The sequence below is a fragment of the Halictus rubicundus genome, chromosome 1, assembly GCF_050948215.1.
Source record: "Halictus rubicundus isolate RS-2024b chromosome 1, iyHalRubi1_principal, whole genome shotgun sequence".
NCBI classification, from domain to species: Eukaryota; Metazoa; Arthropoda; class Insecta; order Hymenoptera; family Halictidae; genus Halictus; species Halictus rubicundus.
The window spans coordinates 10,681,514-10,703,062 of NC_135149.1; the positions used below are offsets into that span (position 1 = coordinate 10,681,514).

The 21,549-nt window shown below is 45.6% G+C and overlaps 1 protein-coding gene across 3 annotated transcripts in view; it reads left to right on the plus strand.

Moving 5' to 3' along the window:
* Nucleotides 1–21,549, plus strand: part of LOC143354045 (zwei Ig domain protein zig-8) — a 141,437-nt gene that overhangs the window by 45,439 nt on the left and 74,449 nt on the right. For all 3 annotated transcript variants that reach the window (XM_076787742.1, XM_076787761.1, XM_076787752.1), the window contains one exon: nt 5,771–5,949. In XM_076787742.1, the coding sequence (XP_076643857.1) occupies nt 5,771–5,949 (179 nt within the window). The remainder of the gene's footprint in view (nt 1–5,770; nt 5,950–21,549) is intronic.

Consider the following 21,549-nt stretch of genomic DNA (forward strand, 5'->3'; position numbering starts at 1 on the left):
TGCTCGTAAAAATTGAGGAAGTAGTTTTTTTCGAATTTCTGTGTTAGTCTGGGGTTCGAAAAGTGGTCTGTGAATTTGTTAATTTGTATGAAAGTCGATTGTTTAACTCTGTGTCACATCTACCAGTGACCGAGGTGTGAAACAACATTTCCTGAGTATGAGCGTTAGTAATATCTTTTAGCCTTTTAGCCTTATAATTTCATTCTGGAATGGTGGTTAACCAGTTTGGTCAAACAGAATAACTAGACTGCGGATTTTTAACACTAAACCCACAGACACTTCTTGTACACCTGTTCCTACCATGCGTGATCAAAATGGCCGATCCTTAAAAAAAGTTATTGTTATAACATTAAACGTAGATGATAGTCAATTTGTTGCTGAATGAATTAGTAGATGAACAACTTCCATAAAATGACGATTCAAATTTATTTTTGTATAATTGCAATTATGTAAAAAATACTGCGATGCTCTTTCCTTGATTTACAAAATTGTACTATGTCATCCACCTTAGTGGTTTGGATGCATTTGCCATGAAACAGTATTATCAACCGGGCACGTGCGTAACTTGATAGCGTTTCATTCAATAAGGCGGCTCATTTATTTTGAGTTGGCCATGCCACTTTCAGAATAGCCTTTCTTTCATACGGATTGTTTAGGTTTAGAAGAGTAAATACCATACTATCTGGTGCGGTCAAATTGATCGGCCGCGGTAGGTAAGACAAGATACATATATTTTTTGGAAAAAAAGAAAATAAAACGAGAAATAAATACTGAAAAATACATTGTATACATACTTTAAGGAAAGTCATAAAGATAAATAGCGCTGTGATAATGTTGTATGTACGAAATTGTACGCAGAAGTTTGAAAAGTTCAATTTGACCGGCCGTGGTAGCTTTAGTGTTAAAAGAAAAATTATCTACGACAATTGTATGAAACGAAAATGAAATGAAAATATGTTTTCTCTTTTAATCATCGCGAAAAACCGAAAATCATATCACAATATCCCTAAATTTTTCTGACGTCTTTTCAGTTTTGTTTTTAAACTATTCAATTTTCCGATAAATATATGAACTCCGCAGTCATCACAGTATTTCACCCGCCTGTTTTTTGCATATACGCGTAAAATCCGCAGTCTGATAATAACTAAAATAGATTAGCGATAAAGGCATTCATTTCGTCAACGGGGAAAATGGGTTAAAGAGGAACGCTCTATTTGATTACGGGTCTACCAAAATTCCGCAGATAGCGGAACGTCCGGGAGCGTCCTCGACTCGCGCGAAAAAAATGATATCCAGCTATTCTCGACCTCGAAACTCCACGGTTTGCGTATTCCCATTCTGTAAACTTGTTACACTTCAATCCCGACCCCATTTCCCGGGGCAACGGGAATGGAATAAAGAGGGATCCAGGCCAGTTCCGGCGCAGGACGATTTTCGCGGTGCCGTCATCCGTACTCGCGGCCTCTGCTTTTTGTCAATTAATCTGGAGTTATCAGTGCAGCAGTGGGAAAGGGCTACGGCCTGGAAGAGGTATGGAGGTGGCCGAGGGGAAGCTGGTCATTTGTATGACGGCAGAGCTGCGGTGCCAGTGTATGCCCGAGTATGTGTGTACGGCCCGTTATCTGAGCGCTCTGAGCTCTGGATCCCCGCAGGCTTTCTCTCGCTCATCACACGTTCGCGCCGGCCGATCGAGAACGAACGGCACGAGAGCGGAAGGCAGCTGGCAAACGTTCGTTGGATACGCTGGAAAGGGGAACGCCGGAACGTTGTTTATGCGAAAACGGTCCCGAGTTACGATGTCACCGGTTCTCGTTCCGGTTCAGTTTCCCTATTTGATAATTCGATAGAACTTCGCGCGGCACGCGGCGTGGCGCGGCGCGGCGCCGACACTGCCCTTCCTTTCCGCCGTACACGCTCAGCTTCGCTCCAATTAAATTTATCCGGCCGTGTTTTCGATACCCGCGGGAAAAACACGCCCGCGATCCCCGCTCGTCATCAACCTGGGAAACCAGGCGAGTCGGCAACGCAATCAGATTTCTTCGTTTTCCAGTGCTGTTTCCTTGTTCCGTCGATTTCGACGATTGCGCCCAGACTTTGATTGATGAACGATCCTCTTGAAGAATTTTCTTTGTTTTGGTTTCTTGCGAATTTTTCGGCGGAAGAATGTTGGTGGAATTGGACCGAATTTGTTGAAATCATCCCGAGAACGAAGGCCGATCGTTTTGATTTTATTTTCGGGGTGGGTATAGATGAGATTCGAAGGAACCTGAATGGGGATTTTTGTTTGATTTGTAGAATCTGTTGGAATATTCGGAAAATCGTTGGAAACAATGATTCCACCACTCTCCGGGGTTGGCGTATTAGCAAACAGGCGGGAAAACAAGGTTTTATTATACCAACTTTCCTGCCGGATCAATCCCTGTCAAACGCCAATGGATATCGCCGGCCGGTCTGATGATGATTGATGATGATCGAGAGACTGTTCGGAGGTATACTAACGAGGCCGCGGGCCGAATAGACCGGCAGCTATTCGACGGGCCGAGTCTATTCGGGAGGGTCCGAAGAGATTACGTTACACGTGTCCAGATATCCAGAAAGGAACGAAGTCGAAAAAGGACGAGCACGCAGGAGTGAAGAGTGGAGAATTTCAAAGGAAGAAAGATCGACCACGACCGCAGAGATTAACGGGGAATAATCTCGCGGGGAGGGAATCGCCTAAACGGCAAATGCTTTTGTATCTCCTACCGAAATCCATTATCCGCGACGACCTAAAACAGAAGAACGATTGGAATTAAGTGACAGAGAAGGTACAGAGAAGGCTGCTTTATCCGATGGATAAACGTTCGCGATTGCTAGCTGCAGACACGATTCTTCAGAACGCTCTTTTCTTTACCAACTTCGTTCTTGAATAGATACTCTTCTCTGGTAATTCGAAAGTGATGTACCTTTAAACGCTCCAAACCGAATTAGTTTTATTCCCGCGGCATCTTCCAACTCCAAGCTGGACAACGCAATTTTATGACAGCATCCTCGTCTCAAACAGATTGAAAGTGTCTTCAGACACGCCTGTAAACGAACGAGAATAGACTGGAACGAGAACACGATACACAGAAATCTTAAATGGATCAATGCTACGAAATTTCAACACCCGGCGCCATAAACGTTCGCTATACTCCTCGATGCATCCCCGAACGGTGTATTACCATCGACAGCTGAGCTTCGGCGCCCGCGAACAATAAAAATGGATTCGAAGGATAAAGCTTCGCAGGCAATGTCTTTCGCGCGTATTGGACATTACGAAATTAACCTATATAATTCCTCGAACCATGTTAGATGGAATAAAAGCGTCTTCAAATGGACCGTAACACACGAACGAGAACAGACTGAAATTAGACCGTTTCGCCAACACCCGATGCTATAAACGTTCACTATATTCGACGATGCATCGCTGATCAGGGTATTGCTTCGGAACATTAAATAATAAATAAGTAAATTCCCTTGTTTTCCAGGCGGTTCAAGGCGCTTATCTCCAAACTCTGTTATTTGAAACTGCACAAACAAAAGAAAATCGAAAGATCAAAGCAAAGAAATCAGAAGAAAATTGTTGCCACGAAAAGACAGTAAAAAATATTTTTTTGTTTGCTTAGATCTGAATGTTTGCAATGCAATTATATATTGCAATTGCTTTGTGTTTATATTTATATATATATATATATATATATATATATATATATATATATATATATTGCCAATCTCACAGATGGCCACAAATGGAAAGACGGTTGGTAAACATGGTACTTTTGGGGCGACAAATGGTGTAAAAGGATCCTGAGCGATATTAATTTTTTAAAATTATTATGCTTCAAGAATTCGTAGAATTGGATTGATATGTTCCTCACTTTTGTGTGCCTATTTTTTCATTAGCTATACCAGTTAGTGTATATCGGTGGACGATACGGAAACCGTTGGAGTGGCCCCAAATGGTACGTCTACCCTAGAAGGTGTATGTTGCGGGGGCGTTGCATAATCAAGTATCCGCTTAAGAAATGAGCCGAGTTTGCTGAACCGGTAGCAGTTTACTGCTCTTCGAGTGTAATGCATTCGGTTTCTGGTATCTGGCTGCGCGGGCCAGGTCCTAGCCAGAGCAAGTGCCGAGCTTCCATTCCCCCGGGAACGGGGGTGGGGGTTGGAAGACGGTTACAGCAGCGTGAGCTCGGGCTTCCTGTCCAGAATTTGCGTGCAAGTTTCGCCAACGATGGAAACGCGTGTGGTTCTTGACGACGTGCTTCCGCGCAATTGAGTTAGAAACTGAGAAATTACGAGCTACCCTTCCGGCGGAGAGTCCCTTTCCCTTCGCAAGCCGCCTGCGTGCTCTTGAAAAATTACCGGCTCCCTTGAGACGACGCGTCTCCGGATTCTCCTAGTTCCTGGTTCTTGGTTCCGCGCCGCCATTATCCTTGCCCGGATCTTCCCGCGAAATTGATCATTCCCCGCGAAACTACTTTCTGTGCAATTGTTTGGTGCCCCGACCTCGAGCAGCCTGCCACCTTTCACGCAATATCGTCGCCGGAATTGAGACTTCGCGGATCCTCCTTCTCGATTTCTGCTTTGTGACGACGATTCGAGAGGTTCTATTTGTACAGTGGCACCAACTAAACATTTAACGCGAAAGCGGTTTCAAGCTATAAATTTTACGATGAAAATGACCAGGCGATATTTGAAACGGCAGAAACATTAAAAGCTCTTGAGAATATCTATTCTACACACTTCAAAAATAAATTTGTCTTCCTTTGCATTTTCAGGAAGTGCGTAGTTTTTGGAAGAGCCAAGTCAGGCAGTTAAGATATAAAATGAAAGAAATAAAATTCTGACGTTTCCTCGCTCGCGATTGGTTGAACTGGTGTATCGAATGAAATTGGAACAGTTTCGTTTTATTTTTAGCTCGTGGAAAGCATCGGAAGCTTCTCTACAAATATGTGAACTCGAATAAACTCTCCGCGATCGAGCGCATGATAGTAAGTGGCGGTGCGCAAATAGGAGACGCATAATTTCACGGCAACTAATTGTAAAGCGATCTGTTTGATGTTCCGCATGCCGAAACGTTGCCCATTCGTTTTGACGGTATTGAGAAATGGCGTCAGCTTTTTCGCCGGTAGATACAATCCCGCGGAAACGTTCGCGGGCTGGGCTTTTCTATATGAATCTAATGAGCCGCAGTTTCTGGAAAATCGCCACTATTCCCGGAATTTCGTGCAATTATCGCGGTGCTGATTTCCACGGAAAACGCCCAATTGTTCGTTGGGGCTTTTGAAAAGTTGACCCCCATCCAGGAATAATATTGCCGTCAGCTGTTCTCTTTTTTTTTCATTTCTCTTTTCGGAATTTTGCACAATTATCCGGATCCGACTGTCCGTATAAATTTAATCCCGCTGTAGGGCGTGGCTTATGAAAAATTCCGTAGCGTTTCGTACCTGGGTTTCGCGTTTTATTGTTCCCGCATAATTATTGCAGAGGAAATTTTCAGCCGAATAATTCTTGCGCGCTAATGTCACAGCGATTATTAACAATATTACTGGGGAGCTACAACATTTATTTTCGTGCAGTAACCCCTTGAAATTCCCGACCATGATCTTCCGTATTACAGATCCGCCGCCGCCGTCGCCATCGTCGTCGTATCGATTCGCCTAGTTCGGAGCTTAGTAGTTCTAATGAACAACGCCGATACCTTCCGGCGAGACATAATTTCACGAAATTATTCTTCTGCTTGCAGCGCCGACGCAGGTCCGTGAGATATCGAAGGAGGGTTCGCAACGTCGTCCGAACGACGCCGGCAACGACTCGATCGACGAGGATCCGCCGATGTTCGAGCCAACCGCGGCGAACGTCAGCGCGTTCGTCGGCCAGACAGTCTATCTGCCATGTCGGGTGCGGAATCTGGGAGACAAAGTGGTAAGCACCGGCGTATTACTCCGCCGCGAATCAATTCGCAACACCGCTCGGGAAGAGCCGGCTAGACGAGCGCGAGTTGCGCGAGAGAAGAAAATTTCCTCCCACCGGTCATATTTTCTACATCCAACGCGAGCTTTTACGGTCGATATGAAAAGTTACATCGTAAAGGTGCAGCGTAAAAATTCCGGGGATTCCGTAACTCTACCCCCCCCCCCCCCCACCGCCGACGTTTCGTTAACCAACACCAATAAAGATTCCCCGGAGTTTTAAAAAAACGCGCCGGCAACTTCCTTTCCTTGCCCAACGAAATTTTCCGGCTCGGACGCGAAAAGTTGCCGTCGCGCCAGTCATTTACACGACTGAGATCGCGATCGTTACAGTCTCGGTGTACGTTGACATCGCTCCGAGATAGATTCTAGTTGTTCCCCAGTGCGGAGTGGAAAAGGACAAGAGAGATCGGGGGAACAGTTTGAAGCGACGCGACGCGGGACGGCGAAACTTTCCGCGCGAGCTTTTCCGGGATTACGTGAGCTCTTTCAACAAATATTTTCCACGGGTATGTACATGGTTGCCGCGGTAATCGGGAGGGTCGGGCCAAAGGGTACCAGCGAATACCGGCGCGAGCTCAGACACACACACTCGCACGCGTCCCGGAAGTCATGGCAATTAATTTTCGGAAGTTGCCCGAGTCCCCGGTTCCCATTCCGTAGACCAATTTCTATTCAAACAGGTTGTCTCGCGTCTGACGACGACGTCGCGGCCCTTTGCCCGCGTTATCTCTACAAAGGGCGGTTCCCGTGTAATTAATACCAGAACCCCAATGACAAATCGTCCTTTCCGCAATAACGACCGACCAATAAATACACTGCGAGCGATTAGAGCAGCCGGCACGAAAACGTAGACGCCGAGGCGTGCTCGAACACCGGCTAGCGTGCCCGTGACAATCGATCAAATCGAGACGCTGGGACACAGACATCAACGTGTTTCCTTCGGGGTTAATACCGAAGCGATGCCTATCTACTAGCTCGAGACCCTTTACGTTCTCACCCTCTGCCGCAGAAACTGCCCTGTTATCTTTATTTATGTCGTTTACCGGGTCGAAATCTGCCTGAATTTGTTCGCACAAATTGAGAACGGACAGGGAAGACGGAAAACAGCAAAAATATAGTGAATGATTAGAATACATTTTAAGATGATTCTCAATATTTGTAGATTGTATTTGGAACGTTTCAGTTGATATTGCCAGTACACGGTTGTCTGCATCTACACGAACCCAGACATTTGTTTGTATTATTAAAAATCGGAATTCAGTTTCTAATTCGAACCTACTACAAGCTTATAACGGTTTGATTATTGAGCAGCATGGTTGATCATGGTTGTACCTGTCTACTGGTACTAGATATTTGTTCCTATTGCAACAGAATATACTACATTTTCGAATATGAATGTAATACAAGTTCATAATTAGTTGCTGGTTCATTACGGTGTCTGACCATGCTGGTCCGTACCTAATTACTATTCGTCTATTCAAAAACCGACAATGAGTTATAATACATTGTTTGTTCGTAGCTGTGTCCGACCATGGCTGACTGCGTCTACACAAACCTGCCCTTTACATTCGACATTAAACATTCTCGCACCAACGTAATAAAATGAAGTATACAGCGTTTTTCGGTTCCTGTGTCTGGTTAGCGTTGTCTAGATTCACTTAGACCAGCTACCTCACTACACCGAGGAAGGGAAGCACGCTGATCTCGTAATTACGGGAAACCGAGTAAACGAACATTGAGCATTAGAGAGTCCCTTTTATGAGAGATGCAAACGAGCAAGCAAGCCGGAAGGTCCACAGTTTAATTCGCGTCGGTGTTAGCGTCGGTCGCGCCGCCTTTTTCAATTTCATGCCCGATTTCTGGCACCGCGTAGAAGTTGCAAAATGTGTTCGGAAGCTGTAATCAACGATTCCTCGCAGTCAGCGGTTTCCCGATAAAATCTCGCACGCGAAAGCGTGCGACGTAGAACTTTTGAAAATCGATCCGAGGCAGTTAAAGAGTGGAAAGTAGCACAAACGGTGGGTCGAACGGATGGTGGGTTGGGGAATAGGTGGCGTACAGCGGGAAAAGGGAGTATTAAAGAAAAGTCGGGGAATTTATGCTAAGCGATGATCATAATCATTTCACCCGCGGGTGCCCGCGGGCATCCACGGGTCGTCGCGTGCAAGCAATAATCCCGTCTGGTTGATTCGTCTTGCTCGTAGATAGCCGTTAGATTAAGGGTCAGTCGGCGCCCATGTTCCCGGCGCTATCGCTCGTTTCCCGTTGTCGAATGTCGAGCTGTTATTTCTAAATTCCCCTCTCAGCGGCCGGCATCAAAGCCGGAGAACAAACGGCCGGCATGGGGTGCGTCATCAATTTTTCCAACATTTTCTGTCCGATCGGTCCATCCGTTCCATTGATTTTCCCGCAGCCGGGTCAGCTTTTGACAGGGATCCACTGTTTGATCGGGCAACGACTACGATCAAACAACTCCCTCCACCTTCTCTCCCGATGCTCGGAATATCGTCGGGCGAAATTAATACTCGTCACCGGTCGTCTCGAGTTAATTTGAAAATTAAATGAGGGTTAATCACGGAATCTTATCGGCGGTTTGGTCGATTCCAATTAGGTTCGGTTAATTCGGCCGAGACCGGCTTCGGCTTTCCGTCGAGAGCTCGTAATCTCGTTTCGAATTAATACGAGCCCCTCTCTCTCTCTCTCTCTCTCTCTCTCACACACACACACACACACACACACACAGTCTCTCTCTCTCTCTCTCCCTGGCAATATCCCTCTATCTGTCGTTCCAGCTATCTCCCTTCGTTTCGCTCTCTGTCGCTCTACGCCAACGTGAAAATATAAAACATTCATTAAAAGCACGATGATATTGGGAAAAATCTGCGATGTGTTTACTCGAGTTATTATTAACCTCCCCATAATCCGATATTATTTGCGCACGTTTTTTACCATGCATGTTCGAGATACGTTAAATAAATGCTCCCGTGGAGTCAGCTTTTTATCCACAAGCGTTTCGGCGAGCTTCGTATCGTCCGTGCGCCGAACTATCGATATTTCACTGGTTCGAATATCGACGGCCACTCTTCGTTTTATTTCGTTCCAGACTCGTTTTCAACAATTTTTCCCTATTCAAAGCTTGCTAGTTTTCACTTAGCTTTCCCGCGGTGTACTTGCTATCGCGTTCTCGGCCCTATAGACCGCGCTATCAGATAAATCGTAGGCTTAGAATTCAATGGATCCGTTTAGTTTAGCGAGCGTCGACTGCGATTACCGAAACAATATTATTCCGACCGACGAACATACTCTATTTCGAATAGAAACAGATAGTAGCAACCGGCACAAACTTTCCCAAATAAATTCACCGTTTTTATAAGCCCGAGACATGTCAATTTTGTCGAAGTAGATTCAGACAACCATGGCCAGACGAGCTATTTCAGCGTGTACAATGTGATGGGCAGAATTCAAAATTTAAGTAACCATCTGTAACTCCTTTATGAATACCTGTAATACCAGTGAGAACTTTAAAATCCTTTCCCATGATCGGCCAACTCTTTCGGTGTTGTTTTCACCCACAGAAAAGTTCGACTGGGCAAAAATTATTCTCCCGCATACGCGGTGCCATATTTGTCGTCGCTTGCCCCGCGACGAGAGAATTCGGCTGGTAAACACCGTCAAGTGGGCCGGTGATTTGTTGACCTTGCAGGGCGACACACGTATCCGCGGTTTTGATCGATGACCGGAAACGCCGGCGTGTCTCGCTGTTTATGCAAAACTCGAGGAGTTCCTGTCACGTATCGTTTCCGACACCGGCGGCGCGCGGCACGGAATGCGAAACACGGCGGCCGGATTCCGATCGTCGCGTTTTTGAAATATCGCGAACAAACAGCCACACTTGAAGTTAATACCGCACGGTAATCTATTCCCTTCCCGCGAGTTTGCCGGCTGTCCCACACGGTTTCCGTGCCATTCGGAATGAATGGCAGTCAGAGATCCGTGAAAGAAGTTCAGTTAAATGGCGACAGACAGGTGACAGTGGTATAGGTCGGTCACTGGTCAGACGCGCCGTCCTGAACCGCATTGTTCGATTCGCGGCAATTGTTTACTGAATCAGAATGGATTTTGATGTTCAAAATGTTGAAAGCAGAGTGGAGATATAATTCTATTGAAAATTGCAGGAAATAGCCGTCATCGCAACGAGACAAACAAGTTATTTATGCGGTTGCCTAAAATATTATACGCGGTTCAAGAAAGTCGTCAATCGGTTTATGGTTGTTCAAGACAGTCGAAATATATAGTGGCTTTGCTACTTCTCAGTGATAATTTTTTTTGTTGAAGATAAATTCGAAGTTGTTCAAGCGATGTGTACGTTCGAACGTTTTATTGTCAGATTCTCGTGCCATCCCTCATATGTGAGACACCGCTAAATTGCCGACTGCTTTACACCTGAAACGTGATTCTCATAACTTCATCAGTCGTCGGGCTTTGAAATTAAATTTACGGCGACTCGGTGTGGATCAGACATGACTTTATTACGCAGTAGCCTCGTAAACCAGGATTCCTGAACTTAGAATTCCTGATAGCTGCACCGGCAATAAAATCCATCTAGAACTCGCGAGGGGAGGCTGCGGTTTTCTCATTAAAGCCTAAGGTGGCGCCACCTTTAATGAAGTCGTTTCCTATCTACTTCCCTGTGTTCGCCTCGAATCAATTCACTATTCCACTCTCCGCGCGGTTCAAGACTATATACGCAAAAATCGGCAACAGCTTTTGTTACGACGCGAATGTATATCCGTTTTCCTCACATCTGTTTTTTTCTTTTAAATAAAAGTTCAGTTAACCGTGGCTATCTTTTTGTTTCCCTTCTGAGGGGTATATCTCGACGGCTCGCTAAATGCCGCTGAGCACTGACACGACACAGCAACTTTTATCGCCGAAATTTATCAGAGGTTACACAGTATCTGGGAACGATGTATGGGTGAATATTCACCTAGAGGATGACAACATTCATCTTGGAAGGGTTAAAGCCGAAAAGTATCGGCTCAATCGAGGAAATAAATAACGCGAGCGCAACAAACTTCGTCGACGGTCGGATCACGCTTTTAATACCGATCGATCATAAATTCCCGGACAGCGAAGGGTTAGCAGCGTCCATCAATACGTTCGCGGGGCGTCGCGTCTCGTCGTTCTCCATTCGCGGGTTCCCATGGTGTCCAGTTTCGAAGCCGAACCTGAAGCGCCCGCGCGTCGGGACGCGACGCGTCTCGCTAATGCGCCCGAAAACGAGCAAAACGTAGGAAACGAATCGGACACGGGCACGAATGGCTCCGCGGATCCCGCCTGAAAGTGACTTGTGATTTGTTGACCCAGCGGACAGGCCAAACATCGGCGTCATGATGGATCGCCGTGGAAAAGGGAGCCTTATCGGGAGCCATCCGAGGATCGATTCGAGCCGCGTGTAAGACTCGAAAACGTTTCAGCCCCTCTCGAAAACGTGTGCTGCGCCGTTGCGTTTCCACCGTATAAATGGAACAACCGCGAATTTCTGGCGTGCATTATTCATCGTGCAGCCGGCCAGTACATACGATTAATTTTCGTTTCGTTCCGTTTCGAAAAACCGACCGCCGCTGCCTGATAATCAGCCGACGGGAAATGGAATGTGTTCCACGGACCCTCGACCTCTCGTCTTTTCCTCGTTTGTCAGCCGCGAACCGCCGAGTCCAATCGAATCCTCGTAACGAAACGACCATTTTGTTATCGCCAGATCGGGCTGTTAATGACGCGTTGTTAGCCGCCGCGGAATAACTTGCAAGAAGAATGATAATTGCGTCCAGAAGAGTGTCGATATTTATTTGGGACTCTACCACCCACAATTTAATTCGTGGGCAACAACTATAAACTCACGTCTTTTCTATCGGGGCATGAGGTCTAGTAGGTTAAGTATGAGTAATTGGCACTCATGTAATTTTTCATATTATTTGCTAAACAATGCTCTCTGCCTGCAACACTACTTTGATAAATTTCAGATCTCTACCCTCTCGTTTAAGGGTAATATGGAGGTATCGAACGTCTTTATATATGGAATATGGAATATTTCGGAAGCTAAACGAGACTGGTGCTGATAGGCAAAGTAAAAAGGGTGTAGCCGGATAAGGAGGTCGAAAATGCCCCCAAACCAAATTGAATTTGCAATAGGCCATTCGATAGCTTATCCAAAGAACATACTTTGTGCAAATTTTCAACCCTATATGTCGATATGGGATAGTAGTAATGGGGTGAGAAAGAAAATCAGGTTTTTCTGTAATTTCTCTTATCCCCTTCAATTGCAAATTCTGAAAAAATCAGGCACATTTTAGCTATTAGAATACACGTATACGAATTTTTTCAGAATTTTTATCTTCGACACCGAATTTTAAGAAATAAAAAAATTTTGAAATGCCGATTTCTTGTAGAAGTTATGAGATACAGTAAATCCATGTTTTATATCAGCAGCCTAGGTCTTATCATCGTTTAAGGTAGAAAGCCACTATTCTTTGATGCACTGCCGAACGTAGACAAGGACAGCGAAGCTCGAGAATTTATTTCTTTTTTATTATTTTTTTTTATGGAACTTTTATCAACATATTCGTGGCATTTTTCTGATTAAAATGATACCAAACACGATACAGCTCGGATCATATTTACTATTATTACGAAATTATATCATATTTGGTATCATTTTCATTAAAAAAATGCCACGAATATGTTGGTGAAAGTACCCTACCAAAATAATGAAAAATGAAGAAGTTTTCTTATTGGATTAGTGGTGGTCTCCTTGTCTCACACCGATATACTTGACCCGTGTTATGTTCACACACCTCGGCGACGGCTGCCCTCGTGCTTCTTGACCCCTCACGAGGTATACATCGAAGTGGTGGGGATAATTCCGCGACGGCTAACTTAGAAGCCTCGGCGACGTATATCCCGGATTCACTGCACTAAGTTTATATTTTTACAGTTTTAGCATCTCGTTGTGGTCTTTAGCATAAATTTTTTCCAGATTTTTGAAAGCGGAGCGTTAAAAAAATCAAAAACCGCTATTTTTTACCTTTCCTTGCCCGTAATAACCTACCAAATCCTTTATTTTCTGTTTCACACTATTTTTCCGAAAACTGAGTGCACTTTGTGAGCAATATAAAAATTGTTTCCGTATCCTCTGCGTAGACTATTAATCTCTTTTTTGTGTGAAATGAATGGACCGATGTCGATTGGAAAGCGTTCGCAAAAGCGGCCGCATCTCACCCAATAATTTTCGAATGTTGTACGCATCCCTTTTAACTGATATTCGACGCGTTCACCGGCTGTAAGCAGAGTTATGCGCGAACGACCCGGGGGAATTTGTTTTGGAATCGCCACATTATTCCGAGACCGAATAGAAAATCTTCCGGGCGCGCAATATTCGACGCGAATATCGTTCCGATTTCAATTCCGCAAATTGAAAATCACGAATATCAATCGTTCGTACGATTGCAATTTCCTTTCCGGATAATACGGCGACAATAACGCGGAGCGTGCGTCCGTTCGTTGTTGCTCTTTTCTCTCCCGTTTTTTTCGGATACCGATTTTTACATTCCAAAGTTTACACCGTCATTTCCCGGGGACGGGATTTCGGGTTGACGGTGCGCTCCGGTTAAACCGGCTTTCGGTGCGAATAATCGGACGAAAACTCGGAACTTTTGCGATAGATTTGCACGCGCGCGGGCGCGCACGCGCCTCGTCCGGCCGAAAAATTCGCGATACCGTTCAATTGTGTCCTGTACACACCGGTGAATATATTCTTCGCCGAGGGAAAAGGGACGGGAGCGAATTCCCTAGCGGTGCGATAAAAAAAAAGCGCACATAAAATCGGACATCGCGCGGTTCCCGGTCTCGATTTAAAAGCGGCTGCGAATCATTTGTCACGTTCCCCGCGCGGAAAGATCCCGGCGAGTACGTGAAAAAATTACGGAATCAAATGCGGCTATGAATCCGAAAGCATTTCCACACGTTCTCTCAACAACAATCGAAATTCTCTCGGGCGGTCTCTCTGTTGTTGAACATTTAATTAAATCGCATTTAGTTATGGCATATAATAACGAGCATTCGACCATAAACGTCCAATGAATTTCTAACAAAATCGCGGCCGCTGCGTAGTTCCAATTCGTTTGTTGACTCCGGTGCTATTTTTCTCCGACGTTAATTGCCGAATAATATGTCCGACCGTTAATTAAATTATGTTGCGTTCGGGGCTAAATGTTGCGTTCCCCGAATCACCGCGGATTGAATTGTCGCTGGTTTCGGGACAGGTAGTCTCCGCTTTCGGCATTCTTCCATCCCTGTTCTCAGCCTCGCTCTTTCACCCCCTAGTTCGTTTCCTCCCTCTTTCCATTCTTCGCGCTGCATGCCCGTTCCTTCTTCGAGCATACCTCGCGCATTTAGTAAGCCGTGAAAGTAAAAGAGTTCCTTCTAAGCGCAAAGTGGTCTCTCATCTTTGAAATGCCTGGCTACTTTCCCTCTGTTTTATACGCGGCCATTCTCCTGCCCTTTTCTCCCTCCGACGGTCTTTTTCCCCTCGTCGTCTTGTTTCGCCTCGGATAGTTTTGTTTCGTCCTTGTCCGCCCTCTCTACGTCGACGACGAAGACGACGACGTCGACGACGTAACAGGAAAACGAACATTTTGTTTAGAGAGCGCGAGCGCACTCGGTCGAGTGTAATCTTAATGAAAAAAGCCTCCTCCCAAGCTTTCGCGCCTTTCTTCCAACCGTCCCTTACGTAATTAAAATTCCGACGACGCCCAGCCATCTTCGCCAACCCTCTTCGGACGATAAGAATTAGCTACCCCTCCCTACCGACTGCGTTATTGCACCGTCCCGGGAAACCTTTTCTTCTCCGTCTACCAGGCGAACGCGAGTTATTTCGCGCGGAAAGCGATCCGCGCGATTCTGCGTTTCGAGGATTCCTGGCTATTCCGGTGCCCTCCCCCCTGTGAAATTATTTTTTCCGATGCTCCGTTATTACCTCCAGTACCCTTTGATCATTCTCTCGACGCGTAACGAGATTGTCTTCTATCTTCAAAACATAAATACCGCCGAATTTTCTGCTCGTTTTTCGAGAAATTTCATTATTCGCGGAGCTGCAATTTTAATACAGAGCTCGCGGGAGATTTAATTCAATTTTCTGAATTGTGGATTTACTATTTTATACGTGAAAGGTCTTTTAATTTTCGTAATTGGCACGTAGCCTAATTATCGCGGAAAATTGTTTGAAGCGGAACAAGTCTGGGGAACAATTTAAGCATCGACCAAGTGGTTAATTACTAGCCGTCCAATTTTCTTCGGAGCTACACTAATTAGAACGTCTTTGTTCATTTTGTCTATACAGAATTTAAATTTCGTCCTGTAGAAAACGGATATAATTTTCGTATCCAGTAGATTCTGTTTGAAATCTTCACCACGAATCTCTCTATTAGATGAGATCTTGTATCGTGCATAGTTTCCTACAGACAAAAGGATGATGTATACTTTTATACGTCTAGATTAAAAGAAATCAACAATCTAGCGAAATCTTCGTCTGAAATCTTTGTCAAGGCACGATGCTTTAGAGTCAGGGGTTAACAGCTTCGCCCTAAACGGCCTAGATAAAGGCAGAATGCCCATTTAGTTCCGCAGCAGAATTTCGATCGTCCCGGATGAGATCCGCAAATGTTCGCTAAATTTCCAGAGGATGAATCGGGCGATTTGGGAATCGTTGGGCGGGCGCAATAAATATTCGTGGGGCATTGTCGGTGTTAGAATTTAATCTCGCGAAGAATTCGAACTGTACGTGGGCCACTGCAGACACATTTTCCATCATGGGGCGCACAATTTCCGTGAAAGGTGGCTCGTTCGGGGAACAAGTTAGTCGCGTGAGCTCCGAGGAGCCGGCGACGTGTCACAGCCAGGAGAGGAGATAAACTCTCGGCTGGTCGGAAAAAGCTGTAAAGCGCTGCTCCGTGGGAACTGTTTGACGCTCGCGACCGTCGGCAGATGAGATTTCAGGCTTTGAGACTAAGATTTCGACTATCTTCTCCCTTTTGCAAGTCACTCCCCCTCCCCCCGACCACTGGAACGAATTCGTCCATCTCCTTTTACGAAAAGGGACCCGTCGTTCGCAGGGCAGCTCGCTTCCAATCCTGCGCTATACACAGTCTTTCGAATTTGAGAATTTTCTCGTTTGCTCGAGAAAGCAAAACTCTTCTCATCGAGCAAAACGTTACGGGGAAAAAATGTCTCGACTAGACCCCGGGTTCGACGGACGAGTTCGAAGTGCGAATCGTCCTCCGCGAAGCTTTAAAATTGAGAGAGAGAGAGAGAGAGAGAGATGGGGGATGGAGGCGAGAGGATGAGTCTCGAAATAAAAGTCTGCTCGTTGGACTAGCTTTGAATCTCGAGGGCTTGGCGACGTCGATGGGTTTGAAAGCGGAGTAGATCTCCGCCGTTCACGATTTACTACTCGAAATTTTGTTGGATATTCACGCCTCTCCCGACACACTACCGTGACGTTTTCGATGAGCGAAAATTGCTGTATTGATCATGTAACCGGCTGTCTCCTTTAAAATTGATGTACCTTCGCTCGAGGGTACAAATTGAGTAAATATTTTCACAGATGTTCAACCACCTAGTTGCTGCAGCATTCGACACCTTCGAAATAAAGTGTATCCGGAGACCGTGCCATTAAATAAATAATGAAGGTTCTCTCGGCAAATTGCAGCTTTATTTTCGCGAAAGTGAATCATGTCGACGGCCCTCGTTTTCACGGTGAAATTTTTTCTCGACTATTTGCCTGCAAAACGTTAATTAACGAAGCTTAAAGAAACAGGACGGTTAATTGGTAGTCTTTTCGTCCGGTTACGTTTCTTTCGCGCGAGTCAGGGCTGTTCCAGTTCCCGGTGCTGAAATTGTAGAATTCCGCTCGATAGTCGAAAATCGAGCGAGCGACCGAGTCCACGATCAGCAATCTATAAAACAAAGCCTTAGTCGATTGTCAGACCCAATGGATACGGCCGGGATCGAACGAAGGGTTGATGAAAAAAAGGACCATCAAACCGAATATGTTTCGAGCAAAAACCATTTTGCTTGTCCGGCCAGATAAATTACTTGCCTCGTTACTTTTCCTTGCCGGGCAGATTTTTTCGTTGCGAAATCCTTGACAAATGGGCTCGGATCGCTTTTACAGAGTTTCACAAATGTTACGGCCAAAAAATGTTGTGAATTCTACAACGTTGATGCTTTGGAATGAAGTGATTTTTGGAGCATGCAATTGATTGCCCAGAGGAAAGCAGTTAAGATAATTAGAATTGCAGTTCGCGTGACTATAGTTTATTCAATCCACTGCCACGAATTGGTATCGTAGGCATCGTTTGATGGTTTCGGCTGTCTGCCCATGGCCGACGGAATCTACTTCCAGACTACGCGATGGTAGACCTCGTTAGGATGGATCAGTTGTGTATCACGCAGTCTGAATCGACCGCATCGTGTATCATGTCGCGTATTAATTTACCATCATTAACAATGGAGCCTGGCAGCGTTACGGAATCCTTCGTGCCGTCCGTTTAATCAAAGGGGGATCAACTTCGGTGCTAACGAAAAGAACAAATCGAGTTGCGGGCGCGGAGAAAAATATACAGAGAAACAGTATAATTTCGTCGCGGATGCAATTTTAATTGCGCCCACGATTCGACCCGCATGGAAGACAACACTTGCCCGGTTTAATTAAGCTGCCTGCCATTTCCGCTTTGCCCGAGTTTCGACAGCGGATCGTACGAAAACGACGGTCTTTCGTCTACCCCCGTCGATTTCTTCGCGACTGTTAACGACGTACCGATTAATTAATAATTCAATCCGTGCTCCGATATTCGTCGCCTGGGAAATTACGCGGGCACGCCGGACGAAAACGCTAGGACCGCTCGAATTCCATGGAAATACAAATTACAATGTCTATGCAAAACGAGCGTTCGACTATCGGAGATGACGGGCCGATTGTTCGGTCGATCGAGGTTTCGGTTCATTAGCGAAACAAATTTCGCCGGCGTCCGAACAACGCGACCGCCTATCGTTTCACAATTTCCATCGGCGCGAATTTATTATTTCCATTCCCTTGTCCTGTTGTTCGACGAATTCTCCTGACGAGCCATCCCGTAAATCATTTCGCGAGTCCCGCGAAGTGTCCAATTACGGCTCGCGTCAGGAATTTAATACCGAATTTTCAGTTTTATTCCTCGTCTGTATTGTTCGCCGTCCGAGAATGAACAAGAGAGAGAGGGAGAGGGAGAGGGAGACGTGACTTCGATCGCAAGGAATGGCCGTACAAGGAAAAATTCTGGACTCACCCAATTAAATTCTGGAACGGTTGTGTATGTGTGTTGAAACGTCACTGCCATCTGGGCTTCATACCTCGGTCCCTGGAAGAGCGTCCTCTCGCCGTGGCATGTCGATAAAAATCATCCGAAAGGTCATCTAATTGTTTTCTTCGGCGCCCCCCCTTCTCCCGTGACTAACGATGCCTATCGACCACTCGGCCTGTTATTTCCAACGAAGAAACATCTGGAATCAAGAAAAGGAAACAGAAGCAGAAGGGATCGTCGATTTTCTTCCAGGAATAGCATCGCGAGGAAGCTTTTCTTCCGCGGGCGACACGTCCCGGCGAATTTCCAAACAGAAAGTTCCGCCGCTTTTAATGGCCGGCGGAACGTAGCTCCATGAGAAGCGGTCGCAATTATAAAGTTTTTGAAAACGGCAGGGAATGGAAGCTGGACAATTAAGACGGGAAAATTAGAATTAAAAATTTCAAGCCCCGGTACCGTGGCCGGCAGCTACGGGCTCGCAGGATTCTCGAATTTAGGCGGAAGAAAAATACCGACCAGCGACGAAGAGCTTTCTTGCAAAATCCTACCGGCGAAAAACTGCGAACTGATTTCATTGTGGGAAAATCGGAAATTTGACAGGAGCCTGCCAAAGTTCAGAGCGAACGTCCATTAATTACGCTGAAGTTAACCATTCCTGATTATTCATGTTCCACATCCGCCTTTAATTGTTGATTACTTGAGCCGTGCACAGGCCAAATCGATTAACTCCACTTTTTGAAATATTTTAAATTTAAGTGTCAAAGCACATGGTTCAGTCATAACTTTTTTATTAACAACAAAAACATGAATTAAACAACAAAATCTTTTGGTCGCCGAATAATAAATAATTTATTTCAGAAGCCAATCTGATTTACTCCATACTGTAATGTAAATCGTAGCTGATAAATCAATAAGATATCATAATATATTGTTATTTTTCAGTTATTTTTCATTTTTCCGAAAAATATTTTAGCGAATGTGACACAATGAACTTTTTCTGCAATAAGAAATATAATTTGAAGACCGACTTTGATTACTTTTTTCTCACTCGTCAAATCGATTAACTCCCTTAGTCACCCAAAAGTAGTGATATTAATAACAATCACACCAAGGCTATTCTATCTTATTCATTCTACATGTCTTGAAAGCTATATCTGTATTTATGCATTATACAATGTTCATTTCAATTTTTATTTAGAAAGGTATTTTGAAAAACAATGTATATTATTTCACGACATTTCTCCACTTCCTGTTTTAGAGGGTTAATCGATTTGGCGAGTGAGCGGCTCATTTGTTGATGCTAATCATTCCGTATTATCTATGTTCCACGTCCGTCATTAATTGTTGATTATTTCTTGATGGTAACCGTTCCATATTATTTATGTTTCACGTCTTCAATCGTTGATCATTTTTTGTATGAAAAGCAATTTTCTGCTCAATGCTCACATTTGTTAAATTATGTTTGTAGCTTTCACAGCGATCCTAACACAATAGCACAATGCAAAAAATATTAACCGGTATCTACCTTCTCCTATATCAAAAGACAGAAGCATAGTCTTTATGACAGTTCCGAAAAACTAGCCTAAAAGACAATTCCGGGTCAATAGAAGACCGTCCCTATTCACCCTCGGCTCCCGAAAACCATACAGCAGACAGTACTATTTCATGACACATAAGCGGACCTTTCCGATTCCTGCGCGCGCGGCTTAAGCCATTCTGGCGAATTAAAACGCTAATAACCAAGCGGCGTGATATTTATTGGACAGCTTCCGCGGGGGTTAGAGTCGAATCCGTAGCGCGTTCCAACGCCGTTCCGTCGTCTCTTTTTCGGTTTTCTGGTCGCGCCTTTTTGCCGCAGAACCGTCGAAACTTTTCCAGGTTCGGAGCCGAGTCCGGCATCGCCGCCATTGTTTCCCAAACAGAGGTTGTTACCACTTTTATGAGGGAGATTTGGAGCTTACCGAGGGCCAGATAAGTTCCGTGTGCTTGTCGCTTAATCGGGTTCGGGTCCAGGTCCTCTGTTTCCGCGCCTTCAGCCCTTCGAAGCAGTCGCGGCAGCTTCCAACCCCCGGGGCTCCTTCTCTCCGTTCGGAATCAAGTGATTTCAAGGATCAACCGAAACGAGCTGCCCCCGCTTCCGGGGCCGGACTGTTTACGAGACCGGGATTCCGTTTCCATTCCGCGCGACGGGAATATGGAAGTCTGTTGAAACATAGCGATGGAAATGAACGCCGGATAATGCTATCAAACGGTGACCGCCGTCGGTGCGGTTCAAGGGAACAGGGAGCTTCGGAACTCGATTAATTCACCTCCCTGCCACCGGGTTCCGGTTTTTCTCCCCCACCACGGATTATTATTCGCCGCGATTAAACTATTCGAATGCCCGGGCGAAAGTTGAAATTACGAAGTCGCTGGCGCGGAAAGTAATCCTGGTGCGTTCTCGCTGCCCCCCTCCCCTCCCCCCCCGGCACGGTTCAACGTGGTTGATCCTAAGCGACTTTAAATAATTCTTCTCGGCCCGGGGTCCGCTCTGCTCGCTCGCACGCCTCCGCCTTCTTCCACCCGATTCTACCCGCTTCGCGCTACCCGCTCTGGATTATTCAAAGTGGAAAGAAGCGGCGCGGATCGAGAGATACGCTCCTCGCGAGATATGGCCGCGCGCACCGTAAAAGGAATACGCGATCCTGCGAAACTCTGTATGACCGATGTTTCCGGTGTCTTTCCGTTCGTCCGGCACGGTCGTTCATTTTACGAGAGGCATCGAGAGCCGCTCTATACGTTTCGTCAAGCTGACCCCTGCGCATCCGCTTGCAAACACACCAGCGACGCGGCCTCGTTTGCCTTTATACCGCTCTCGCGTATTCCATTTCGCCCCGTGCACGGCGCGATTCTATTTAGAAACGCGAGCCCTCGAGTCTGTTACGATCACATTTTATTACGGAATAATAATGGAACGGTCCGGTGAAGTTGTGAGAATTGCAAGGGTGTTACTGACGGGATCGGTCGATGGAAGATGCGTTGAGAACGCGAGGGTGGCGATGAAGGGTTGAAAAGTGGTGGGTGTGCAGGGTTACAGGATCTAAAGAAATGCTTGTGAGCCTGGAAATGTAACAATGTCTGCAGAGATTTGTTGGAACATGTGTAAAATTATC